This window comes from Anser brachyrhynchus (genome assembly GCF_964034855.1).
Source record: "Anser brachyrhynchus genome assembly, chromosome: 4".
NCBI lineage: Eukaryota > Metazoa > Chordata > Aves > Anseriformes > Anatidae > Anser > Anser brachyrhynchus.
The window spans coordinates 36,103,878-36,122,157 of NC_137698.1; the positions used below are offsets into that span (position 1 = coordinate 36,103,878).

The 18,280-nt window shown below is 38.9% G+C and overlaps 1 protein-coding gene across 13 annotated transcripts in view; it reads left to right on the forward strand.

Moving 5' to 3' along the window:
* ZNF827 (zinc finger protein 827) overlaps positions 1-18,280 on the forward strand; it is a 122,744-nt gene that overhangs the window by 55,801 nt on the left and 48,663 nt on the right. For all 13 annotated transcript variants that reach the window (XR_013949868.1, XM_080588650.1, XM_080588647.1 and 10 more), the window contains 2 exons: positions 1,362-1,845; positions 13,093-13,326. Coding sequence is in view for 12 of the 13 variants with exons in the window: in XM_080588650.1 (XP_080444776.1) it covers positions 1,362-1,845; positions 13,093-13,326 (718 nt within the window). In the remaining variant the exon portion in view is untranslated. The remainder of the gene's footprint in view (positions 1-1,361; positions 1,846-13,092; positions 13,327-18,280) is intronic.

Genomic DNA, 18,280 nt, shown 5'->3' on the forward strand with positions numbered 1-18,280 from the left:
TTTTGGCTTTTGGACTCCCAGGCTTCAGCAGCAAGCCGTGATTTCCTGGCACAGGTGGCAGCTTCTGAGCCAAGCCCAGAGAGCTGGGGATAGGGTGCCTCTCAGTAGGGTGACGCCTGCCTTGCCAAGAGTTCATCGAACCCCTCCATGTTTCAGGTGAAATATTTTACATTCAACAAATTGCCATTTTCCAACAAAAATCTGTCTCAGTGCAATGTTTCCAGCCAACTCAAGTCACAAGTGAAAATGAATGTGTGGAGCTCAATCTGGTGCCAATTTGTCTTAATCACGTGTTCATCAATTAGTAAGGAACAAACGTATGTATTTGCTAGTCTTTCTGGAGGGAGTAGCCCTGAGTGCTACTGTCAAGATTTTAAATTTATTTGTGAAGCTATGGAGACAAAACTTTTTAATACACCTGTGATTATTATGCTGAGCTCAATTATTCCTTCCCTTTCATGAGTACTGTGTTAATCAAGAACTTGTATAATTGTGTGTACATAGTTTATATTAATGAGTGTGTCTGTTCAGGTAGATAATATGTAAACCATTGCAGATGGATGGATGGATAGAGTTCTTTTTAAAACATAATCAGGATTAGGCCTGGGGATGCTAGACGTTATGTAGTCATATAGGAGCACGCAGTCTCTATGAGAAAGAGCGTACAGTCAAAAAATGAGGGCAGTAAGATTAACTGTAATCATTGACTGATAGAATTAGCTGTCAAACACCATCTCTCCTGTTTGTAGTTTATGATAACAGAGCCGTTTATTTTCTGGGAGGATTAATTTGCAGTGAACTGCTTCAATAGCACATTGGTATTGTCAGGTGTTGTGTGTTTACCCTAATAGTTCATAAATTGATGATGGACGTTGCTGTGCAGGTTGATATTTTGCTGGGTTGCTCTGAACAATTGTTATTTATGAGGTTGCACAGAATGATCGTACTTAGCAGGACATATAATAAATAGGTTATTGTGGAGTTTCTTTGGTTTTGTTTTTAATCAAGGAAGCTGCTAGTTATAGCTTGGAAATCTTTTTTTGCACACTGGCAGGTCATCAGGATCAGGTCATAAGAACTGTTTCACCCAAAGCAGCCTTCATCATTTTCATGCCACAGAAGCAGATGTTTCTGATATTTTTTCTTCAGTTGAGTCTGATGTTTATGTTGACTTACGTGTGAAAGAATCCTACTGTTCATAGTACCTGACCTCCTTCCAAGTGCTCTGAATGCAGAGTTCATTCATTAGTTAAATTTTCTTTTTTTTAAAAGCAGTGTCAGACATGTTGAGCTGAGATTTCTGTAATGCTAGTAAACTGCTCTGCTTAATACATGCTTTTATCTTTCACCTCTTGAACCAGGTTCATCAGCACCAAGACAGGGGTGAGACCTTTCAGTGCCAGCTATGCCCTTTTACTTCCTCCCGCCACTTCAGCCTGAAACTCCATATGCGTTGCCATCAGCATTTCCTCAGGACAGAATCCAAAGTGAAGGAGGAAATACCAGAAACTGAGGTGAAGGGGTCACCACAGCTAAATAGTGACTCCTGCTCGGGACCACAGAGGGAAGGAGTTGGACCTGACCTTATGGGATCAGCATCTGTATCTAAAACGCCTGATGTGGCTGGGCAGGCTAGTGGAGGAGTTCCACCTTTACTAGTGAAAGAAGAGCCCAAAGATGACAATGGCATCTCAGCTGCACCTTTTGCTCTTAGCACTGTTGACAGAGCCCCCAACAACACAAAGCTGAAAGAATCCTCTGACTTTGTGGCCAATACAGCATCAGCACTATTCAGCCAAGACATCTCTGTCAAGATGGCATCAGATTTTCTTATGAAGCTGTCAGGTAATTGAGCAGCAAGCACCAGCAGCGGCAGCTGCTCCTTTGATGGGCTAAGAAACCTTTTGCCTTGGGTCTGCTAAGTCATTGAATTGCAGGGAGAAAAACATTGCAACTTCTTAACTTGTGATTTCTTGTTTCTTTGGATAAGAAAAGAGGTGCTTGATAGAGGGAAGAGGGAAAGCAGTGAGAGAAGAGAAAAAGAGAGGGGTTTTGCTGTTTAATTATTAAAATCTGGGATTGTGAGTGAGAACTTGTTTTCCAGGCTTTGATATTCGCTGACAATTACCTTGGCAAATCTCATTTTGTGTGTTTTTTCAGGCCTGCTAAATATCTGTAGTTCTGGTTTAAATTCACTGAGGGTCACGAGCACACAGCATGTTAGAAAATTCAGCTCTTAACTTCTCTGCCTTTAACCATCTGTTAAATAGCACCAATAAGTGATTGGTGACCTTCCTTTCAGAGTAGCATATGATGTCTAACTAGTCAATGCTTGTGAAGTATGAATGTTATTGCATTTCTTGATTATTAACATGAAATTGGTAGTCCTAGAGAGTTGTGAACATTTTTTAAAAATATTTTAATTGAAATCCATATCTAATGCAAAACGTGTTTATTGTGGTTTCTTTTTTCATTGTCAGATTATTGCTGTGAGAATGATATTCAGATGTGTGAATCTGAAGTGGAGAATGTGTTTAGGGAAAATCTATTATTTTATGTGCTCTCTTATTGATTTGACTGAACATTTCAGAGCTGTGGACATGCTAGGAGTTTGTTCTATACTAAATGTTTTCAAAATTGGCCTTTAATTCTTAAAGAGAAAGGAGTCAGGAAAAACGTCACTGGAGGAACTTTTGTTTCACAAGGAGAAGACGGTCTGTGTTGCAAGTTTTAGGCTTCGGAGGCAGAAGATGCTCTTTTCAATAGAGAATAATTGGTCACCTTTTTCCTTTAGATAGAATGTAAGTTGCATTTCAGTAAATTTTATTGTCAGGTAAAGTAGGAAAGTAGCTCTGTCCTAATGCCCCTGCCCAGGTGCAACTGCAGCCTTTTATTGTGGAAAGGTTTGCAGTCCTCATCTGCCCAGGATGACCAAGAAAAAACGAGCAAAGATGAGTCTGTTTTGTCTGTACATTGTTTAATTGAGATTTGAATTTGAACTTTATACGAAATCCATTTTTGATGTCTGACAGCTGTCCTGTATATGTTGTCATTCTGATGTCTCTTTTAAATTTGTATTGTACACCCCGTGGCTCAGTGCATCGGCTGTACCGACCTGTGGATGGTAGTGCTCGTGGAGGATGCATGTAGCAAGAATGAGAGCAGAAAGCAGGAGAGGGGGAAAGGGCTGAATGCTGAAAAAGCATGCAACATTTTGATATGTTGTTTTTCATGTAGCTGTTGATGGGGAGCTGTTTACAGTTTGGCAGCCGGTCGTGTTTTCAGTGTCTGATCTATTGGCATGAGAAAAAGGATACAAATGTACATTATTCATGCAAAAGGCCTATGCAGTTATTTTATGGTGACTTACTAAAGGTCTTGAAACCTGACTTGTATGCACTGTTACCTAGCAACATGTTATAAAGTCACTGGGGGAGTGAGATGTATCTGTAATTTTGTATGTGTGCATATTTGGATGAAAATGTACTGCCAGTCTCCAAGTTTACTACACAAGGAGAGCATGTTCAAAGGAACGGAATTTCTTTTCTCCTGAGATTTGTATTGTGTTATATACATTTAGCTTGTGCTTTCCTGCACACAACGTGCATAAATTTAGAGAATAAGTAAAAGAAATTCTCTTTAAACAAGTTGGCTAAGTAATAGCTGCATTTTTTGACTGCTTGCTATGCTGAACCAAGTTTGTTTGAGTGATTTCTTTATTATGACACTCTCTTCTTAGGCCCATCAGAACTTCAATTATTGGCCTTACCTTTTCCATGATATAAATCTTTTGACATCTCAAACCGTATATGCCAATTTTAACAGCCAACACAGATTTGTCGAGACCAAATTATGTCAAAACAATCTAATTTTCTTCTCTGACAGTCCTTGTGGCTAAGAGAGAAGCAGTAGATAGATATCTAAGCTTTTAGAATTTGGCATTTATTCTTATTGAATATTGATGGCTTAAATGAACATTTATTTTTGCTTGCCAATGTTTATTGCTCCTCCTCTTCTTTCTTAGTTTCAGTTTCTGCGCCTCTAATTTCATGGGAAACCTCGGGGCCTGTTGGTTTTCATTTCTGGGCAGTTTCAGCCTCTTCTTTTTCCAAGTGTCTGACCCGGAGGCATACTTGCCTCCCTTCACACCCAAGAGATGCATTCTCCAGTACCATCTCAGAGCAGAAGCTTAACTACTGCATCTGGGGTGGAAGATGGTACCAAATCGGTGGCTATTAACTATCATCACTTTTGAAATCGAATCTTCATAAGCATGTATATAATCTTAACTGGATATTATTTCTGATTGCGCAATGCGGTACTTCTCTAGTCTAGGCGAAGTGGGTATCAGGTGGCTGGAAAACCGTACGTTGAGAGTAGCTTGCAGGCCAAAGACAAGGGTTGCCTTGAAAAGGGATCAGGGAGAAATGTGCAGCTATTCAGCAGACAGTTGCACAAATAGAAAACCAGGAACAGCAGCTAGGTAACAGTTCTGTAGGAAAGGAACAGGAGTTAATAACATCATACCGTTGCTAGAACGGCAGTCATTGTACTGGGATATGTAAGGAGAGAAACAGCCCCAAAGAAGGGGGAGGCGATCCCACTCTTAGACTTGGTAAAGTCCAAGTCTTTTTGGCGTTATGGTTCATGGAGAGCATGGACAGTTGCGAGGACTTCAGAGGAGAGCAGCAGAATTGACTGGAGGTTGAGGAAACATTTCCAGTGAGGATGCATGAAAGGGAGTGAGGTTGTGAAACCTATCGAGAAGACTAAGGAGAGTCACACCTTTAATGCGTTAAAACGTTTAGGGGAGTGAATAATCTAATGTTGATTCATGATGATTAGGACAAACAATAACACGCTTATCTGTTGCTATAGGTTTTATGCTAGCATTAGGAAAATCTTTCCCAAAGTTGAGGTTTTTAAACTTCTAATTGGCAGGAGAGACTGGGACATCTCCACCACTGGAGATTTTTTAAAAACAGATAGCTGCCTGTCAGATATCGTTGATCACGTATTAAGCAGTAGGATGGACTAGATACGTGTGTCTTGGTCAGTGAACCATACAACAGCAGAAGCAGTTAGAGGAAACTCCAGCTGAACGACAAGTAGCAAGCTGTAGAGTAGCAAAGGTGGGGGGAAAATTACAGATGTTCAAAGTTGGACCTGATTTTGAGTTGTTCATAAATGAACTGAGATGATAGGGCTCAAAATGGCTTCTGAATTTTAATTCAGAAAGACTTTGGGGGTCTTTAGATTCAAAGAGGTAGAGCAACGCTGGTGTAGGTGACCTTCAGAGATCCCTTCAATCCTCATTTTTGTATGATTCAATGATATTGGTTGCCACAAATATTTTTAGATGCATGCAAATCATGAACCAGAAAATAGGAACAAACATTGAAATCTTTTCCAGATTTCATTCTCTAGGTCTTACCTTAAGGCAGGAGATGTTTTTAAATTCATAGTGATATAAAAGGATTCTCTGAAATTTTGTTTAACTTTGGAATGATTATTGTTTATAAATAAAATTAGTTGAAGACTCTTAACATATAACCTTATACTAGAAGAATATTTAAGCATGGGTCTATTTTAACCTTCAGACCTTCCCCCTCTTATTTTCAGTGGGATTGCCTGTATGCTTTAAGTTGCCCAAATACTTTGATGGATCAGTGCTTTGCCAGGATGTTTTGTTCCCCCACTCCACTAATTCTTTGTCACTGCATTCGTATTGTAATTTGCAGAGTATTTGCTTTTCCTGTTTTAAAAATTTCAGTGGTAGACATTATACAACACATCTCTTTAAATTCTGATGCCCTTCCACCCACTTCTAAGGCTTGTTTTCTTCTGTAATAAAGCATGGCTTTCACAGTGATCCAAATTACCATGGCCACTATGCTCTAGTGAAGTTATTACTGTGCCTATGTTGTGCACAGCAGTTACTTTTCATAACATTCGAAAATAAATGAAACCCATCAAAATGAATGGGATTCTTGCACTATTGATCTCAAAGGAATTCTGTGTGGAAATAGTAATTGTAAAGCATACTTCATTCCTGGCCTCCTTCCCCGGCTTTCTGTGTTCACCAAGTGCATTACTCTAGAAAGCATCTCTCTTCATCTTCTGACGTTGTGTGCGCCTTGCTTCTGAAGTTCTTTTTATGTTCCCCAGGTTACTTGCATGGAAAAACTTTAATATAGAAAGGGGGAAGAAGGGATAACAGGCATGCTGAGTGTTTGGGGCTGGCCATATTAAACAAAGAGAAACAGTGGTTTCTCCCGGTTTAAGTCACATCTGATGTCACTGCCGTGTGAGGAGTCAAATCTTGATTTTGGAAAGTAATGCCACCGTGGGATTTTGGTGACTGTCCAAAGAACTTGGGCTTTGCATTCACGTTTCCTGAGCTGATTCCATTAATGGAGTAACAAAATTGTAAATCATCAGACAGCTACACACAAAATACTAGTAGATAAGCTAAGTAACCGCTTAGCTTACCCGTTCTGTTTGCTTTTTGAAAAGTACTGCATTCCTTAAAGGTAACACGAGTAACTTGAAAAGTTGCAGCATTTGCCATTGACAGTACTGAACTGGCTGGCTTTGAATATTCTTCGAGCAGCTATTTTTAATAAAATAAAAGCATGTCCAATTAAGTTGTCATAATTGATGCACTTGTGTAGTAGGTTCCAAAGAAAAGACCATGCTGTCTATATTTAGGATTCATAGTTTATGCCAGAATGTAAATTTTCAATTGGAATATGTAAGCGGACAGGGCTGGCAATTATTCAGCCATATCCTTAATTTAAAAATACTGTGAATTCCATAATGCTGCTGTCAGTGTAAATACCCCTGATGTCATTGAGATCTCTTTGAAGTGCTTCTCCAGAATCACGTTTTCATAATTTCTATATGAACCTTTAATTTAAAATAAAACTGAAAAAGTGCAATAGCACAGCTAATGAAAACTTGTGCAAGTCTTTGCCACTGATACGCCACCACTCTTCTCATCCCTTTTCAGCAATTGCTAGTCTTACGTCCAAGAATTTCCTGGTATTTTTAAAATCACATACATCATATTTTATACCTTGTAGAAACAGAGTTTAGCAAGATAAAGCAGTGTAGACTCTCCTCTAATTCAGTTGTTTAAAATGCAATATAACAAATTGCTTTTTTGTTTACTCAGCCCAATACAGCTTAAAAGAAGACATAAATATGATTCAGAACCATCTCTGTGCTTACAACTTTGTTTTATTATCTACAGAAACTCTTATATTTAGGAACAGTTAGACTGATGTCTCTTGCTTCCCTGATTACACCATTACTCTGGGCAGAAGTCCTAGCTCATGAGCCATTCTGTCAGATCTATCCAAAACAGGAATTGAGGACATTGTTAGTTCAATCATCTCTGATTATTTGTTTTGTTCTGTTTGTTTGTTTAATTTTCGTAAACAACTATAAAGGTCATTCTGGTGGCACATCTCTCTTTCTCTGTTCCTGTGTAGAGAGAAGAAATTTCCATACTCCAAATAATTATTTCCTATAAGCAACAAATTTTGCTTTGCTCCTTCTACGCTGTTCCCCTTCTTTTCTTCTGCTCCCCAGAAGTTTACGTAATCTGCTGTTATTTTGATTTTTACCTAGAAAGGAGAACATGGTCTTAGCAGATGTTACAATTTTGTTTAGCTGGTGGGATGTTGGCTGTATACCAGACATCTTAGGGTATGGGGGCATGTCTGGTCCTCCAGGTGCTGTAGCAATTTGCCAAATCCCTCCATTCCTGTTGCACTAGAATGCTGTAAAATTCTGAGAGGAGAGTAACAGGACTGGTCGCTCTCCAGTGTTGTGTCTCGTTTTGCTCCACTACAGGTCCTTAAATGCAAAACAGCTTTAGAGAAGATCAAGATAATTAGCGACCTTTTCTAGACCACTGCTTACACAGTTTCAACACACTTAAGCAAGATAATTTGGAAGACCATATATTTTAAGTGGTCTCTGGAAGCCCTGAGATGGCAAGTCGTGGCACTATCATACTTCTCGTGATCATCTATTCTGCCATTCCACTGCTTTGATAAAAAGCAGTGTTTTAAAGCCAAGTGTCCTTGAGCCATAAGTAGTTTCCCATCCTCTTCTTTGCAGCCCTGTATGCTAGTTTATTTGGCTGAGGGCAGAGTAAAGGGCTTTGAAAATGAGATGTAATTGAGTTAGCACTCCCAGGAAGGGTAAGTAAAATGACGTGCTCTTGGACAGGTCAGTACTCCAGGGCAGGAAGCACTAAAAAGAAATGAGAGACCAGCAGGATTGTCCTGCTAGAAGAATAGTATTTCTCCTTTTGGGCCACTTATGGTGTAGGCAGCCTCTGTGTATAATAAGCTGAACATGATTTATCAGCCAATTGGATCTTAGTCTGGAGATTCTCCAACAGATTCCAGTTGTATAAATGCTTCTTGCAAAAGCCACTGGTGGCTTCTTCTGCAGCATTTGTACCCCTTACTCAGTTCTTGAGTGTCCTCAAACATAAGCCATAGTTTCCATGCAGAATGCCAATACCTACCTGTGCATTTCAATTATTAGACTGAAAATAGTAGAAGACTCAAGTCAGAACCTTTATTGACCACAGATGCCTTCAGGAGGATGTTGTCCACCTTCAGGGAAATGTCTTTTGAAGCTATTGAAGGTCCTTGGCTTCTTTAAACCACTGTGGCTCAGAGCTCCTCCCTGGAAGAGAAGGCTCGCTGCATCGTTCAGATGCACTAGCTCCAGTGGGATCTGGCTAAAATACTGTTCTTTCTTCCTGAGGTAGAAGTCATGCTATGGTTCTCTTTCATGATGGGTCTGAAGAGAATCAAAAAGGTCTCAAGGAAATCAGCTCCATTTGCGGTGCATTTGGGAATCTATCCTCACTTTTCCCTCAGGCATGAGTGCCCTGCTCTCTCTCATCTTTCTGTCAGTAGTCGAGGATCGCTGTGATGGCGCAGCAGTGTACGGTGGCATTAGAGATTTTCAGCACTGCTTCTTCTGACCCAGACTGTAGATGGTTTTTGTCATGGCCTCCTCTTTTGTGGGGGCATTTTTGTTGTGGATTCCCCCCCCCCCTTTGCTCAGACAAACAAGGTGACCAACTCCTTGCTGTTTGTAACTTGTAACTGAACTTGGCTGAAGCAATCAGCCCATTTTTCCTTTCTCAATTAAAAACATTTTAAGCATTCAGAAATCCTCGGTGAGTGGACTGATGCTGTTAGCAGCTCTTATCAAAGCGTTTCAGATTAGTGGCAGATGCCCAAGGCTTTTCTTGTGGCATTTGGCAGTTTGAGAAAAGTGTTAAAACTTTGATCTTCTACTTTTGCCAAATGGGTCAAATGATCCCAGTTTCCAGGAAGATAAAAACTGGCAATTTGGAATCTTCTTTGATTTATTTCTTCAGGATATGGAATGGAATGGAATGGAATGAATGTAGAAGTATCAACCCTGCTTCAGAGACTGCTGCCTGTTGGTTGGATTTTCAGTGTTGTTCCCCCCCTCCCTCACTGTGTATTTCTAAATTAAATTGCTGTCTTTTTTTGGATTCAGTCCGCAGGCAACACATCCTTCAGTCTGTTCTCATTGCAATTCAGGATGAATGTAAGTTAACTACAAATTAAGTATATGTACGTGTATCTATTTTCGTATGTAGATAGAAGATGTTATTCCTTCTGGGGAGTAATGATTCTGTAGTTCAAAAATACTTTAATAGACTTCAACATCTTCTCTTTAATCCTTGTCTAGTTCCATTTTTAAAAAAAGATCTTTCAGTCTTAGGGGTTTTTGTTTGTTTGTTTGTTTCTAATTGGTCTAAGTCAACTTTTATTTCCCTAATTTGCAATTATTTTTCTTAGATCTGTTTATTGTTCTCCCTAATGTAACTAGTGGATGCATCATAATGGCTATTATCCATTTGTTAGAAATCATGACTTTTTTTTTTGTCTATAGTTTTAATGTATGGATCTGATAGACTGGACAACCTCCCCCCTTTTTTATTAGTCCTTCTCTTTAGGTTTCATTTACACTGGAATCTGCTTTAACAGGTTTCAAGGAAGAGCAAAAGCCCCACTAACTGAAGCAATAGTGTTGAAACAGACCTAGTAGTTGTCTGATTTTGTTTTTGTTTTCCTGGGAAAGAAAAGTGAGGTAAATATACCTGGTTTTGGGGATTTGTCTATGATTAAGATGTTTGATTTTTGGAAAGTGCGGTCAGTTAAAGGAATGTGCTGACAGTTAACAAAACAAATATCTACCTCTTTCCTAGTTTATTAATTCTATCTTTGGACTGTTTGGTCCAAAGCAAAGTGTCAGAACCAGCTACATAGATAAGAACATTAGTCTTGGATTTCTTTTTTCCTCTCACATGATATTGCCAAATGCCCATCATCAAGACTTCTCTGGGTTGTTGGACCTTGACTACATTTTATGTTTCTCATAGGTGAAGTCTGATAGACATACAGGGACAAAACGAGTGTACAGATCATGAAGAGCTCATTTGGACTACGACTAATGTTGTGCTGGTAGATTTGTTGTCAGGGTAGGTTTTGCATTGGAATCCTGGGTGGTGGCTCAAAGTGTGAGAGAGCAGTGGCTCATAGCACAAGCTGCCAAAGTAGGAGGGCTAACGTGGCCTAGGGAAAGAAGGGGAGAGCCAGAGGTGGGAAAGGAATGATGCCCTTTCAAAATCATTTTGGGTGTGCCTCAGTTTAAGCTCTGGCATGGCCTACCTTGACTTGTTGGTTCTCTGAGCTACTGGAGTTTGACTTCATCTCAGCAGAGCTGGAGAATAGCCCTGGGATGAAGGGCATAGAGGTAGCACTTGACAACTGCCCTTGGTGGGGTCAGATTGCCCCCCAAGTTTTGGCTCTGTGTTAAAGAGGGTTTAATAAATGCTAATTTCTTCCAGAAGTGCCCACACTGATCCTTGTGCTACTCCCCCTTCTGGTGGCAGGGGATCCCATAAGGCCGCTGTCACTGCCGACTAGGGCCTGATTCTGAATAAAAGTTCGTAGCTTAAGGCTATGATATTGTATAAATTTAGTTACGGTGGTTCTACTTGTGTGTAGATATTTTTGCTTTGATCTTAACATGGTTTTTGGTGGACTATGGTGAAAGCTTGCAAACACGCTGACCTATGTATGTCAGTTCAGTATCACCTCTGTATTTTACATGGTAATGTTGCCTGCTGACCTGGTCCATAATGCTTCCTCTACTTGGTTCATTTCGTGGGCAGAAACACAGCAGGCTGCACAAGTTAATGATTGTTCTCACTGTGTCTTCTTTACCTCTTCACTCATACTCATATTTCCTTTATTTTCTGGAACAATTTGAATTAATGCATTCTTGAAATGAACACATTCAAAAGAATTTTCTCCAGGTTCTCTGAAAGTTCAGGAAGAAATCTCTGTACCAGTTGCACTTTGCTCCTGGTGGAGGCTTTTTTCATATCTGCAGCAGCTAGAGAGGCTTATTTTAAAGGGGGAAAGACTTTTATTTTATTTTTTGGTGAAAACCAAAAGGTCAACCTCAGGTCAAACCCCAGAATAGATTGAGCTAGAAAGACAATGTAGAGGGCAGATGGGTTTTTTTGTGAGTACCTTGGTAAAGTTAAGATTGGTTTGGGAGTCTAATCTGTATTTTGGTGAATTGAAACAGACTTTAATGTTTCATATTTCTGCTTTTGCTATTTTTTTAAAAAAGGAAAAAGTAATTCCTAATACCGGTAAAAGCACTTATAGTTCATAAAAGCACTTAGTTCATAAGTGCTTGTAGTCCATACTAAAAACTACATGTATAAACTGATTTCATTTCTGAAATAGTGAATAGTCCCAGTGTGTATGTATGGGCTGAATATGTGTATACAGTTTGTGCCACTTCGTTTAATCTTGGCCATTGGTAATGGCTTCCCAACCAACAAGGGCAAAAATATAGATCATCAGAAGCCTGATCAAACAAGTCTGGAACATAAATGGGAGAGATTTAAATATTGTGTTACAGGGTAAAACAGTTGCTTCGGGGAAAAAGAAAAAAAAAAAAAAAGACACTGAACCATAAGAAAATGAACACATAAGCAAATGGAACTGACTGTTTGCAAGAAAGATGGCAATTGTGCTCCATACTTTGGGACTGAGGTCTCTGGGAGATGGTGAGCACTTCAGTGGCCTGCAGGAATTCACACGTTCCAGGAGTCAGATTTTGGAGGAACGATTGAGAAGGAGAGTATCTTGGGAAATAAGCCAGGAAAGTGAGGAGCCAGAGAGTTGGTAGGAAGCAGCGAAGTGGAGGAGGAAGTAGACCAAGGGCTTAAGCGAGTGAACTTTCCCAGAATTTGTGTTGATTTGACCTGTCAGTATCCTGCACCTTCAATTGAATGTTACTGTCCCTCTAGTATGCCATTTCCTCAGCTTTTACTGTTCTTGCCATGGGTTTGTAAAACAAACAGCTCCCTACAGCAGTTAATGCATATTGACTTCTAATGCCCTACTGTGCAGTAAAAAGTGTTGTGGGATGCTTCCCTCTTACAAGGGCTGAGCTTGTCTGTAAGAGTCATGAGGGTGGACAGGTGAATGTCATATGGAAGGAGGAAAATACCTGGGAGAGGAAACATATCTATGTACATATCTATGTACACCCCTCTTAGTTTTCCAGTCTTTCTACTCTTCACCTCTTGCCTCTTTTTCATGCTCTTAAGAATTCACTATGTAGCAGTGAACATGGACTTTGCCCAATCTGCCCTTATGTGACATGGTATTATAAACTTCCATCAAACGTATGGAAGACATGCAAACCAATGATTTTGTGGGATGCTTTGTAGTTGGAGTAGGGACAAAAGAAGAAGGAGAAGTAGGATGTTTTCCTGAGCTCTGGTTAGATACAGTTTTTGTGATTCAAAACTGTCCTTTGGTACGGAAGAAGCAGATGCTTGTTTACCTCTTGAAGCATCTTTGAATACTGTTTGACATTCTTGCTTCCAATACCTGCTCTATCATTTTTCAGGTTGTGGTTTCTTACTGTTACTAGCTGCTGTATGATTCTATATTACACACCTCATTAAGTCTACCTTTTTCCTTCTCTTGACAGCTGCAAATCAAAAAGAGCCCTTGACTCCAAAGTTTAAAGTGAAAGATGAGCCTAAGGATGAAGAAGCTGCAAGTTCAACCTTGTCTCAGTCCAGCTATGTGTTCAGCCAGGAATCCGAAGCCTCAGCTCCCAATGTCCCTGAGGAGAAACTCAAACCACAAGAACCGCAGACAAATGTGATGAGGCAGGACATGTCAGTCAAGGCAGCATCTGAGCTCCTCATGAAGCTGTCAGGTAGATTTTTAATTTAATAATATTCAGCTTAATATTTTTTCAAGTATGCTAACAAGGTTACCTTGCAGAAGGAGGGAATGAAGCTTTAGTAGCAAGTAAAGGAACAAATGAAAATGTCTAGCCACACAAGTTCATATACATAAGACATCTCAGTTTGTTCTGTCACCATAGTATCTAATTATCTGTGTTCTGCACAAATTTCAGTGGTCTTCAAATTAATGACTATGGAATAAGTCAAAAGAAATGAAACCTTAAAGCTTTTAGGTACTGTTATTTTTAAAATGTACCAAAACATTTTTATATCAATTTATTCATATCTGTGTCATTTCATTAACATCATAAAAATATATCTATACTGACCTGTACCTGATATAGCTTTAAAAATGCTTTTAAAGCTTTTTATTTTTTTTCCTGACAATATATTGTATTCAAAATTGTAAGAGGCTGTTGTTTTTTTTTTTTTTGTAAGAAAAAAAAAGTAAACTGAGCTGCCGTACTGCTGTTGAACACTTGAATTTGCCTACGTTGCCTTTCAGACAGTTGGACAGTATGCATGTGTATACACATAAGTACTGTTAGGTCTGGAGGGAGCCAAATAAAATGTATGTTCTGCTAATTATGCTTTGTCTAGCTGTCAGAGTTGATGTTTAACTTTAGGGAAAGTAAAAAGTTTGAGTTCTCCCTGCTGGGAACAGGATTTAAATGAATGATGAAAAGGATTTGAACTTTTAATACACTTAAATTTTTAGTAGTGAGAAACAAAAATTGGTCTGGGAGCCTAGGATTCATACTTTCCCACTTAAACTGGATCAGCTAGCTTTTAAATCTTCTCCAAAACTGGACAAGACTTTTTGGGGGGAGTGGAGGGGTCAAACAAGAAGTGCTATTGGAAACACAAGTTCACCAGTTTCTGAGATCCCTGCTGAATCTATCTGAAATTAATTGGCTTCATTGGATACTGTCAGAATTGAATTTGAGCTCAAGTTTATACCTGTAAAACTTCAGCTCACTAGGATCTCCCCTCATGAATTCTAACATGTAATTAGTTCACTCCTGTTCATACCTGCGCATTTTAATTTACAGAGGAATTTTGAATCATTGATTTTCAGGCCTTGGTGTTGTTGATGGTGCAAAACATGCATCCCAAGTATTAATAGTTGATCACAGAAGACGTTTCCCAATTTTTTGAGCTCTCAAATAATAAACATCTTGTTAAAGTGCACTGTTGCTGTTGGTATTTGGTTCAAGTATGGTGTTCTCGTAACAGAACTTTATGGCCTAATGAATGTTAGCCAGTGACTTTATTTTTCTTGGTTCATATAAATGTATATAAACATTTCCATAAAGAAAGAGCCCCGTAACTTAATGATTTTTCAAGTGCTTCAGAGACACTAGGGTTCTTTATTGTGAATGTTGAATTCAGTACTAGCAGGCTGTTTAAATAGTTCTATTACAGACTTCATTATATTAGAGCATTAGTGACTTAAATGTCTATTCATGTGGGTGAAACCTGGCATGTAGGAAACCTTGACCAAGTCTTCAGTCACTTATGCTGGGAAACCCCAGTGTTTAAAGGTTCCAGTAGGAAGTACACTAGTATAATATATATATATTTATGATTTCTTGGTGATTGCACAGTTTTTGCTGACAGTGGTTAATCAGTGGATTGAATGGTAAGGATTTACTTAGGATTTAGTCAGTATTGCTGCAGTTGACATTCCTGAATCAGCCAGTGGGTGGGGTTATACCAAGTTTATTTCTTGTGCTGCTTTCAACTCGCACTTTTCTGAATTAGCATCTAAAACAAAAAGTGTTAAGAGGAAAAATGCTAACATACAGTTTAACGTAGGACAAGTGTAAGAGGGAAATCTAAGATCAATAATCTCTTTAGTGTTTGTTTGATGTTTGTTTGTTTTAACTTGTTTACTTTATCTGGTAAAATATTCTGAAATTGCTGTTGACTTCCCAGATTATTTTAAGCAGTTGCGCACTTTGTTTCTAGTGATGTAGCATTTAAACAACTATACCACTTTGTCAGAACAAAGTGAAAACCAGAACAAACTTCCTTCTTTTTCATGATACTTTCAGTAAGAGAAAAAAAAAAAAAAAAAAGAAAAAAATTGAAACGAGTGAATGTCTGGATGTTCTAATGTCTGTGGGAAATCTTCAGTCAAGTGCAGTTATCAGACTTGATATATTGCATAATTGGGTTTAAGTCAGGTCCTTCTGGACTCTACATGGTCTTGGTAAAGACTGAATGGATTACATCCTTGACATCCTTGCCTTGTTATTTTCACGTTCTTCTACGTACTACTAATTAAGAAAACCTGGATTGCATACAAACTAGGCAAAGGATTTCCGACACAAATAGTGTTTTGCTTTCTGCATTCCTGCCATACGTGTTTCTGTTATCCCCTAGCAATAATATTGCCGACTGTTGCAGCCTCTTGGAAGCCCCTTAGGATTTAGACATGTACCTTACAGTCTCCCTTCATGTGAAGGGATGCATTGGCTTATATTTTTCACTGGAAAATATATTTTCCCAAACAGATATGCTGTTGTGCTGGCTCTTAGTTGAGCTAGTGCAGTTTAGTGGAAAGCCTTTCTGGCTCTGGACCCTAGTTTGGGCTGGTAGATACTGTAAGAGAGACTCATTTGTAAATCACCTGTACCTTGAGAATATAATGCAGAGACTTGCCAGCCACTCGGAACTCACTCTAAAACTAGGAAGAACTTTGAAGAATAAACATATTTTATTGAAATAGAATATTAATAGAACATTTACTAGTTGTCTTTGTGGACATAGATGTACAGAAATGGGTAAAAAATCACACATACAGCTGTCTATATTTTAGTTCTACTGCACAAGGTTCTCTCTGTTCTCTGAAAGCTAAAAAGCTGTCAGGACACTTGCATGCTTGTAGCAGCAGATAGCCAGTGCTTAAGGTCAGGCCCTTATCCTGGATATTACTTCAGGGGAATTGGACCTTATCTGGAGATATTATGCCCTTTCATATGAGTTTTCTCCACTGCGTTCCACTTGAATTCAGATCTTCTACCTCACAATTCGTAAGCTTGATAACTAATAAAGACCTCACATTTTGAACGCTTCTTCTAAAGGATTATTCAAACTAGGAAGGCTAATGTCAATCTAGGGCATGTCTAGGTGGAACTCATTTCCATCCAGATAGGCAAAACAAAACTGTAACAACTGATCCGATGTTTAAAAACAAATGGAACACCCATTTGAAAGAAATGGTCTTTGTGGGTTAGCAGTTCCAGCTTAAGTACAGACCTTCAATCCACGTTTTACAGAATGTAAAATGACTGCCGTGTCTTATACAAATGTACAAAGGTGAGCTGTGCGTGCAGCCCATTACTAAGTTTTCACTGAGATGCGATGCAATGGTAACCAAACAGATTTGAGGAACTAGTAGAGTGGGGCAAATTGCTCTCATCTCAGCCTGGGAAGGGTGCCATGCATGCAAGATTTTAAATTCCCATTCAACATTGCGTAGAATCACTTAAAATACATTGAAATAATGTATTTCAAATACACCTGAACCAGTTTTCTACATTCTTACCCATTCTCTTTTATGGAGCAGCTAATTTAATTCTCCAAATGTTTAACTAAGTGATGCACACAGTGATCTTTGGTCAATTTTATACCCTCAGTCTTGTAAGATGAAAGGTAGGTTTCAGAGGAGACTGAAATTTAAAATAAATTTTGCATTCACATGCCAACGTTGTTTAAAAGATCATTTTCTGTTGCAGTAATCATGCCGCTCATATGTTTTGGGCATGTATTGTGTTTCAGAAGCATGTGTTCCTTTCCCTTCTTGTCCAAAAAGGAATGCATTGTTGGAGGTGTATAAAATCTATTCCAGGTATGAGTGTTTTATAAATATTTTACCCTGGTGCCTTGAACTATAACATTAGCAAGCTCCTGTCTTTCCAAGAAATGTTGTCTGAATCCCATTTGCCTTTATTTCATCTGTATATTATTTGTGAGTTGTAGTCATTCTGCATTTCTGCAGTAACCTAGGTCTTTTTGTTCTTCTTGCAGTGGATCAATTCCCTATGTATTGCAGATATCCTTGTTATCAGTAGCATATCCACGACCTTTGTACTATTCAGTTCCTTTGTTTTATTAGTACTTCAGTCCTCAGGTCACACAGTGTTTCTTGTAATACACCAATTTCCCAGTACAAACAATGCATCGTAATTTTGGGTTATCAGCAGATGAAATTAGTGCATACTTATTTCTTGTGCCAAGATTGTGAAATAAAATGTTGCATACAATTGATTTCAAAGCCATCCTTGATCAACTCTGTTTATTATTACCTATTTATATGACAATTCAGAGCTCTTTCAGCACAACCGCTTGTTGTGGATTGATTTTTTTTAAGTCCTTATCTACTTGAAAATTTTTACACTAATTTCTTCATAATTAATTTTGTTTGACACTATATTTTAGGTTTAACTGAAACCACATGGGTTAGAGCTTCTATTAAGAAAAGTGAGGGGAAAAAGAAAAGAAAAGGGGGGGGGGGAGGGGGAGAGAGAAGGATTGTACAATTCTAGATGTAAGATGAAGGCCAGAACACGCCAGTGCTCTTCCCATTCCAGAAATGACCCAGCATGTATCAGGGCACAGTATACTGAAGGGCTTCCTGCGAAGGCTTTAAATTAGCTTGTACAAAAGCCACTCCAGTCACGAGAGGACAGACTTCCAGAGAAACTAAATGAGAATACCATTTTTAAAAATTTGTTAAATAGTAGTGCTACCTATGCCTGTGTTGTCTGGACAGTTGGTGTCAGAGTTACCTCATTTAAGGCTTTGGTAACTTTCTGCTTGACTCTCATCAGCAACATGAAATAGAAATAACAAAAAGGAGTCTGTAGCTGGTAAGCTATTATCCTTAGCAGTAACAAAATCTTCCAGGTTTAGTGG